General features: G+C 38.0%; 1 protein-coding gene across 1 annotated transcript; it reads left to right on the top strand.

Annotated features, from left to right (window-relative positions):
- Positions 1–4609: 4609 nt before the first annotated feature.
- TMEM128 (transmembrane protein 128) lies at positions 4610–9468 on the top strand (the record flags this gene model as incomplete). The annotated part of the gene is made up of 4 exons (XM_081999137.1): positions 4610–4730; positions 5957–6098; positions 8039–8200; positions 9369–9468. The coding sequence occupies 4 exons, from the start codon at positions 4610–4612 to the stop codon at positions 9466–9468; spliced, it is 525 nt and encodes a 174-aa protein (XP_081855263.1).
- Positions 9469–10143: the final 675 nt, after the last annotated feature.

The raw sequence follows: 10143 nt of genomic DNA, 5'->3' as shown, positions 1-10143 counted from the left end.
TAAAACCAGATCAAATCCTCAGAGTGAGAGGTATTATATACCACTAGTGGGGATTGAGTAGTCAAGAACAATTATAGCTGGAGTATTGCTGCCAAATGCTTTCTATCATTAAACTGTAGTCTTAGGAAAACATTTTGAGAGCCATTGTACTCTCTAAGAAAGTACACATAGTTAAGTGAAACTAAACTCAATAAATTATTTAGGAGAAAGAGTAGGAAGATTTACTTAGCAACTTCAAGGAGAATGGTTTATCCAGATTTATTTCATGGGTTTTGCTTACACATTTCAAGATCCAAGCTGGAATGAACAGTCTTCTCATTTTATATTGTTAATGCCAATTATAGCAAAAGGCAAGAGTCAAACATTTAAGCTACCTAACATTTTTAATCGGGACAACTGAGGTGTTAAAATGGTCTTCCATCAAATAGATACTTCAGAGTAATGTTCTGGACCAACTACTTTTTTGTAATTTGCAGACAACATTCAAGCTGAAGAATAACATACCTAGATAAATCAGATGGCATTATGTGGTGCATTCTTCTTCTGTTCTCCTTTTTAACTGCCTTTATCTTTTCTGTTTTCTTTTTCTTCATGCTTGCATGCTTATATATACTGCATTCTTGGTATCAAACACACTATTATATGTATTGTTTCCTTCCTAAAGGGTCAATTCAGGGCTGCACTGTAACTTAATACTCGCATGAGAATTCAACTTGAGTTCAATAGTTTGTATATGTACCACATTCAGAGTCAATTAGTTGTTTTTCAGGTCTGAATTAAGTTATTCATACCAAGTGCTTTTAAGTCCTTTGCTGATTTTTTCCATTGTACTGAATTTAAAATAATTAAAAGAATGCTAGATGAAAGCAAGAGAACTGTGTTACTATTGGAAGGGTTTTTTTCTTTCCTGGATGATTAGACAATGTATTTAGTTTTTCACTCACTGTAAGAGAAGACCTGTGATGCTTTACTCCAAGAACAATGTTCAGAAAGGATTGAGAATCTCTCAAAATATATTCCTCAAAATGAAGAGTACGCTTACACTGTATCCAGCCTACTTCAGCTAGAAATGAACATATGGAGAGAGAAGCCAGCCCTACTTAGATAAGAAATTAAGAAAATGCCAGTTAGGTCTTCTGTGAACAGGTAACATTTGGGCTCATTTAGCTATTGACTTCTGTAATGGGGAAAAAGTTACAAATATTTGCTAGAATACTGGAAAACTAATATGACTTTCTACAAGTGAGAATTTAACTGCAGAGTCTAATTCTAAAATTTATATGTAGGAACACAAAAAGCTACCACCTGTGTGTGTCATTAAGAGTTATCTGTAAATCAACATAAAAACCAATGAATCAGTAAATAGCAAATACTCAGCAAGCAACAAGAAAATGACTTTCAAAATATCCAACTAGATTGCAAAATTCAGCTTTGACTTACAACTGAAAAACCTGCATATTGAAAAACATTCAAACAACTTACACAACATTCTTTTCTATTTAAAAGGAAACAATGCGAAGGTGTTGAAGTCAGTTTCCAAAAATGTCGGAAGAATTCACATTATGCGAGAGACCAGGAATACAGTTAACAACAAAAAAATCGCTGCAAACTCAACCCTTTGTACATTTCCTTCACAGGATCTTCAAATTCACAGATTCCTTTCACAGATTGTTAACTAAATTTATCACATCAAGCACCACATTTTAAAATACTTACTAACATTTCTGCAGGGATTCTTTAACTTGCAAGAATTAATTATCCCTAAAAGACCCATTGTTTAGATGCTTTGTTAATTTTGTAACAGTCTCAGTTCAGCTCCTGATTGCTATCTACTCTTTAACAAATTAATAATTTCTGAATCAGAGAAGCTCCGTGAAAAGATCACAGAAAACATCTCGGCTCTACAAACACTGAACATGAGCGGTCTTGGTTAAGGTCAATAGTGAGTCAGGGAAGGGAAGCTCTTATTTCAGCTCTTTACACAACAGCTACTCTGTAGGTAAACAGGAGTCTTCAGTTTAACAACACTAATAGATCTTAACCTTTTCAAGTATACATATTTATTTCCTATGTTTAAATCAGATATTTCCTATGAATAGTTTTTGCAAAGAAGGTACATGAAGATTCCCTTTGTTTCTTATTTGACTTGCTAGCATGCAAGAGAAGGCTGAAGTAATCATTTCACTCAAAGGAAATAAAACAAAGAAACCGCTATTTCTTTGCTAAGAAAGCAGAGCTCAGTGGCTCCCAGGAGCTGTTAACTTCAAAATATTCAACTGAACTAAATAAAATTAATCACTGTAGTAACTAAGGACTATGATGTGTGTGGCCCTCATGTGAGATATGTTCTAAGGCTGGGAAAACTATTTCTACTCAGTATGACATGGCTGACATGAAATTTGGATGTAAATGAAGGCTCGTCTCTCTGCAGAGTAAAAAAATAATTAAAAAATTGTTCAATTCTTTTATCTTTTAGGCTGAATTTACTCAAAACTCAATGCATAGTAATAAAGCTTTCCCTATCCCTAGAATCTCACTCATCTATAAAACAGATGATAGGATATTTAGGAAAATATAGCCATTTTTTTCCTGAGAAATTACTGTTAGCAGCCCCTTTGCTGAAAAGATAACATCTCTATGTAGATTATACACCACAGGGTATCTATGTATCAGGTTACATGACAAATGAAGAGCCAGTGCTATTTTTCTTCTCCCTGTAGAATGCACAGATTTAAGTCAAATTCTCCATTACTTTTAAAAAGAAGTTGTGATAATTAAATATGTTGAAAAAAATTAGTCTTATGTTCTTTTATCATTACACTAGTTAAACTGATGTAAGTCTACTGAGTTAAACCTGCTATAACACTGTATGAGTTAGGTTATATATGCAGAAGATCTAGTATTTTATTAATACTTATCCCATTTTTTTCCACCCATTTCAGAGGGCATTTGATAAGGTCATTTAGTTACCCAGCAGGTTTAGAATGGCTTAAAAACAGTGCAGGCCAGAGCAAGTCTAGCTTGTACCCTAATTAGTTTCTACCAGTTAGTTTCTACCCTGAGGATGGCCTGACATTTTTTAAGGTTTACTGATAAAATACATAATTATTTATCCACAGCCTACATTCTTTTTGCTTTTTCAGTTTTCTGAACATGAAACTACAGAGGAGGTATCTGCAAGGCTTTTACATTGATAAATGCCACACAATATGCAAAGAATGCACATGGTAAGTGAAAATTTGACATATTTCTCATACTCACTGTTCTCATGCAAAATAGTTTGCCTTCTAGAAGGAGAGGTATAATTAGGTTATTAAACATTTGTTATTTGAACTTTAACCTACGTACAGCTAGAAGGACTAGCAACTTGATTTTGGTAAGTAAAACCCACGTACTGAAATTATTTTTTTTCTTCCATCTACCTTATAACAATCTGAACTTTTATTGAATATTTCTGCATTTAAGTACACCACAAAGAAAAGCTATCCATAACAAGTGCCTTATCAGACAGGTACTTCCATTCTGTAGTCAGGGGGATTTTTGCCTTAGTAGTAGGAACATTATGCCACACATGATTTTGCGTAAGGAGGCACAGGATTTGTACCACATATATAACCTAATTAGCTTAATAAATCATTAGTATTAGAAACAATTTTCCATTTTAAAAGCCATGTTATTTATTCAATGAACACACTCCAAAAGATACAGTATATATATTCAAAGTATTCTTATAACAACCAGACTTAAGATTAATCTGTCGCTATAATTTAGTAGTTTTGAGTTTGTCCATGTGAATAAACAAGAAAGCGACAGTAATCTACTAAGTTTCAAGGTTTTGTTTGCAGAAACATGCTGTTGTGACTTTGTACCTACTTACGCAGAAGAATTCAGCTACAGAACTGAAACAATCCATTTTACCATTTTATTAATTTAACTTTTATCGAGTTTGTCTTGTAAATATGGTTATTATTTTCAGTTACGAGTTGCAGTATCCGGTGATTCCTGTGGTTCTTGCAACCCCTGAAAGCTCTGTATTTGACTCCTGATTCATCTAATCCACTGCTCTGTGTCACGAAAATTGAGATTTTCCCAACATCTCTCCTCAAGAGCATCTGGTTTCCAAAACGTGATGAGCAAAATATTTGTATGCACCCAGTTTTCCCCCTATTTTTCTTAATGATTTTGACAAAACAGTCCTCGCTCCGGCACTCGGGATTTGCATCACAGTGTTCACTATTTTCAATGGGGATTAGTGCGATTTATGATGGGTGCTGTTGATTTACAATACGTTACGGGGCCATCACCCGGGCCATCACTCGCCACAGCCGTGCTTCAGAGGCGCGCAGCGCTCTGCCCTGCGCTCCCGCCCCGGCACCCGAGCACCGCCGCGGGCAGCAGCGGCTCAGGCTTGCTTCACGACCACCACGGGCTTGGCAAGGCTAGGACCGGCTACAGCGGCTGGGAACCCCGCCGGTAGCTACTGCCGCTCAGTCCGCGCGCTCTGCTCCTACACACAGGGCGGCCGCCCCTCACGCCAACGGCCGTAACGGCCGCAACGGCCGCCGCTCTTCCCGCCCCCGCCCTGGCGTCACTGCCGGAGCGGCCCAAGATGGAGGCCGGCGCCAGCGGCGGGGACCTGCACCCGAGGCTCAGGCGCCCTTTGCGGCGAGGGGCAGAGCCCTGCGATCCGTTGCTGCCGCAGCCGCCTTTCGGGGGCGGTGGGCCGGCCGGTGGGTGGTGCGGGGGGCGCGGAGACCCCGGCGGGAGGGGACCAGAGCCGGGCTCCGGTGGGCGGGCGCCGTGACAGAAATGCCCGGGTGGGGAGCGGTGACAGAGCGGCGTCTGCCACAGCGTAGGGGGGGGAGTGGGGAAAGAGGATGGACCCTGCTGAGGGCAGGGGTGAGGGAGCTCCTCGGGTGAACGGGCGCGTTGCCCCGCCGGTCGGATACGGCGTGCTTGCAGCCAGCTCCTCTTCCTTCGGGTGTCTGGTCCTAACAGCGAGCTGGATGTGAGAAGGGAGACGTGAGTTGTGTAAAAGACTTGCAACCGCGGATTTCTTGGTAGGGATGAAGTGCGTAAATGTTCCAGACCGAAGCTGTAGTAGGTGAGGCAGAATCTAGGAAATAAAAAATAAAAATGCCTGTTAGTACACTCAGCTGGGGCTAATGCCATGTGGAGCAGCCAGCATACATTACACTGCTGGAGGCACACAGGCCAGCAATAACTAGTACTGATAAAGTTCAAAGTATGAAACATCAATGGCACCTTTGACACCATTTTGGACAGTGTGTTTAAGCATCGGGTGTGTTAGCTGATTACTGTCATGCACAAAAATACACTCTCTAATCTGCTTGCTCTTGTCTTGCTTTTTCTAAAACAGTATGTGGTGATGAGGGAAAGATACTTTTCTGCATGATAGTTTTAGTTTACCTGCTGAAGGTGTGCAGCGTGAATCAAGCTAGCTCCTGAAACTGAAGTTGAAAATCTCTTGTGAAGTAACTGCACTTGAGTACAAGAGAATTATTTATGCCCGAAATTGGTCTGCAAATATTAAAATGAACAAAAAAGGACACGAATAAATTAGTAATTGGAAATACTAACCAAACTTTATGCTAGTTTAATTAAAATGCTTTAATAATACCATGAGGCCTTCAATTAGTTAAATAACCCTTACAAAATCTAGTCAGCTGTTAATTTCCTAAAAGGGTATGCAGTATGTCCTGATTTTTACTGCTTTATTTCTTTACCAAAGGGTACCTTGCTTAGTCTATTTTATTTTGGGAAACGTGTGGAGCTATTTAGAATAATTCCTCTGTAATACAAAGTGTATTATACTGAGTATAATACTCTCCAAAGATAAATGAATTAAAAGGATAAAGCATCATGTTTTGCGTAACTATAATCATATTCCATTTAATGACTGGCTTTAGAGCTATAATTATGTTCTTATTTACAGAAGAGTCTACAGCTGTAGAGAAGAAGAGGAAGCCTCTTACCAGACTGAATATTCATTCTGCATTCTGGATTTTGGCATCAATCGCTGTGACATACTACTTTGACTTTTTTAAAACTGTTAAAGAAACTATTCAAGCAGATAGGTAAGGTACCTTTTCTTACGAAGAAAGTTGTGTTTTCATCTTACAATCTACATCTGAACACTGTGTTTTAAATCTTGGATAAAGAAGATCTCCAACAGGAATAGAGCAAACTGGGACTGTTCAGCCTGAAAAAGAAAAGGCTCAGGGGGATCTTATCAATGTATATAAACACATGAAGGGAGGGCGCATAGAAGACAGAGACAGCCTTTTTTCAGTGGTGCCCAGTGACAGGACCAGAGGCAATGGGTACAAACTGAAACACAGAAATGTCCCTCTGAACATCAGAAAAAGCTTTTTTACTGTGAGAGTGATGGAGCAGTGGCACAGGTTGCCTAAGGGAGGTTGTGGAATCTCCATCCTTGGAGATATGCAAAAGCCATCTGGATACAGTCCTGGGCAACCAGCTCTAGGTGAGACCCTGCCTGAACAGGGAGATTGGACCAGGGAGATTGGACCAGATGACCACCTAAGTCATTATTATTAAACTAATTTTTAAGTAAATACAATACTTAAAATTTTTCTATAATTGTTTTGTTTCTTTAGGCTCTACTGAGCCATCTGTGTACATGCAAAATTTGTTCTAGTAGCAGGATGTTTTAATAATGCACCTTCAAGTTTACACTTGACTACAAGAAATTGCTGCCTGTTTTGTTGAAAATGTTGGGGGTTTGATTTTATTTTTAATCAAAAAAGATTAAATTAATCTATAAATGTCAAAATGAAGTTCATTTCTGTAGTTCTCTGACTTATTTGAGTACATCAGTGAAAGATTATTCTAAGAAGTAATTTCTATTGTATTTGTTTTCCATTAAATTATTTTCAGTGGGATTGATGGGTGTTAAATAATTTTAGATAGCTTCACCTGGAAGTGCTCTTAAAACTCTCTCACTCTCATTGTCACTATTGTATCAGTATGTGGAAGCTGAACAAGGCCTCGCTCTGTGCTGTGAGGTTTTCTGGAGCTGCTCTTCTAGGGTGGTCTAGATATACCCTACATCCAGTTGGCTGTGGCTACAAACTAGTGACTCCAGGACGTGACCAAAGTTTTGGGTGGCCCCTTCTGCTCCCTGCAGGATCCAATCTTCCTGTATTGCTTGTTTAGGTAGACTATGGCAACTGCTTTCTTAAGGCAGATTTCTTAATTGGTAGTACTGAGGTACCAAGATAGCATATGATGTTTGCTGTACCATACCAGAGCAAACGTTACCTGAATAGGAGGTCCATGATTACCTTTTGTAATTTTGTAATCAAAACTATGGTAATAAGAATTAACTTTTTAAAAATTTTATTTGCTAACTACACATTAAGAGTTCATCAAAGTGCACCTTCCTCCCAAGTTGTCTTTCCCATCTTACTCTTGAAGTGTGTCCTCAAAGAGGCTCAAAAGTGCATCTTCCTAAATAACCACATACCCTGTGTTTTCTTGATTCTGAGTTTGAAATCCTGCATTTCTCTATGATTTTCTTCAGCTGCTATGAAGAAAAATCTTCATGCTTCTTGTCGGTTAAATTTGAGATTTCATAAACTTGAAACCTTATTAAAGCTTTCTGCAACACTTCTGTTGCACAAAAATCAGTAGTCTAAATTATAATGAGAAGCATAGTTGCAGTGAGACCTATTTTATTCCATAACTGACAAAGTATTTTTGGTGTGGTAGTATAGCAGATCACCAACAAGGTCTGTTGCATTGCATTTTCAAAATATTTGAGGGAAAAATAAATGACAGGAACGATGCATTGCAAAATTAAACTCAAGTAGTTATGTATATTAGACAGCTTTAGAAAGGCAAAAGTGTTTTGTAAAAGAAATTTGAGAAAAAACCCAATAGGATCTCTAGGCTGATCTACATAATTAACACATACTGTCCTGTCTCTAGACTAGAATTAAGATTAATGTGTGAACTGCAATATGACTGTGCTTAACATGCTTTCTCCCTGCAGTTGGTGGTTTGCCTCTGGCAGTTGTTTATTGGCTGCATGTTTATCTGTTGCCTTTTACTGCATACTATACCTTGAGTGGTACTGTGGAATTGAGGACTACGATGCACAGTATCCAGCACTGATACCTATCACAACAGCTACCTTTATTGCAGCAGCAATTTGGTAAGTTCGAACACTGTGTACAAACATCTGCTAAATTTGTGCAAGTCTAACTGTGTTAATGGGCTCATTTTATAAAAAGTATTAATTTCTCTCATTCCAGTAAGCGTATTGGTGACAATACCAGTTTCTTCCACTTTCAACATTCATCCACAAAACAAAGAGTTGCAACTGTTGAAACTGTTACGTTAACTGTACTTGTGGATGTACTGGATCTTTTCTGTCTTGATAATTTATGGAAAAACAGAAGTCCTTAGTTTTGTCAGTGAAAATTGCTCACCTCTGACAACTATTTGTGAGGTTTATGAATTAAGACAAAGGTGTATTCTCTAGCTGAGGAAAAAGTATGCCTGATCAGTTTCCAATACAGAGTTCATTATCGAACAATCTATAAATAGCAAACATATACTGAAATTTATACTTCTAACTATTGTTATATGAGCTTTAAGTGTTTATATCTTGTCAAAGAATGGGACTTTTAGTAAGGGCTACTTTATTTATGAGATTATAGGAGTCAGAATTGAGCAAATGTGCATGTGAATGAAAAAAATTATATACGTTTGTGTGACTGCTCTCTGCAAGAAAGCAGGTTCTCTCTTTAATTAGATGTTGTATCTGAATAACGTTAAGTCAGTCAGTTTTGTTGCAGTGCTGGGGGGAAAAAAGCAAGACTGAAGAAGATAAAGGTTCCCCATAGTTTACAATTAGTCAAATCTATAATCCTTGTAATTCAGTTGTAAAATAAGTTGGTTTTCCCCCTTTCTCTTCAGTTAACTCAAATCTGCTTGGCTAGAAGTACAAACTAAGGCTTTTCGCAGTTGCCACATATGCCTATGGAGAAATCAAGAGTAATTAATTTTCAGGTGCTTCATATATAGATTCTGAAAGTAAAAGGTATCTTTACCCTTGATGGGAGTGACTGGACTTGCTCAGTGTAAAATCTGCAGCAGCTACTGAACTAGGATGAGTTGTCTAAACTACACTATCAATTTAATAAGTGGGTGCTGGGGTCTTTTTGTTTTGTTTTCTCTCAAGTTGTAAAGAAAAAAGTATTTTTCCAGGTTGAGTAATTAAAATCTCATTTCCTCTTGTACCATGTTTTCTTTGTGTGGCTGGTATTTCCGCAGTATGGCAATTGAACTTACCAAAAACGTCCTGCTTTTATTCCCAGTTTCAACATTGCCTTGTGGCCTGTCTGGTCATTTATGACACCTTTATTGCTCTTCATTCAGTTTATGGGTGTTGTGATGCTTGTGTCACTCCTGGGATAAGTCCTTCAGGTAAATAATTGAATTGTATAAACACATAACAATATTTATCTTGTTGCATGAACTGCTTTGTTAGATAAAAGTATTGTAAGACCATTTAAGGATTCCTTCTGTATGTTTTGTGTCTGCTTTTAGAACATTGACGTTTTGTGGCATATAGAGTAACCGGAGAACATGCAAGTATCCTAAAGGGAAGAACATCCTTTTTCTCTTCTCTGAGATTCTGTTCTAGACAGTCGAAAGAAGCGATTAATGAGAATGGATGGTTTTGGGGAGTACAAGCCAAATACCTGCAGCTTTTACCCAGACTGGGAAAACTTCTTAGTGAAGTTGCTTGACCTGATAGTAAAGGGAAGAAGCTATTAACATCCATATGCAACTCTCTGATCTATTTTTTTTTAAAATTCAAATTCTTTGTTTTATCTTTGTCTTTAAGTATGGTGTTTTCATTTTCTGTGATGAACAGTCCAGATCAACCTGCTATATGGAAAACTGCCAGATACCAGAAGTTCTTTGTTCTTCCTAAAAAACAACCTTTCAAAGGCAAAACCAGATATTTTGTTGACTTGAAAAACTCATTGTCAATAACTGCCACGTTGAAAAGGGGTTCTCACATCTTTTCTTAGGGAATACTATTAAAATGAATCCTGTGAAATTGAAAAAGCTTAAGGAAGAACA

This window comes from Phaethon aethereus (genome assembly GCF_964289735.1).
Source record: "Phaethon aethereus genome assembly, chromosome: 4".
Classification (NCBI taxonomy): domain Eukaryota; kingdom Metazoa; phylum Chordata; class Aves; order Phaethontiformes; family Phaethontidae; genus Phaethon; species Phaethon aethereus.
The sequence above is the reverse complement of the archived record's forward strand: the minus strand, read 5'-3'. Positions and strand labels throughout refer to the sequence as shown.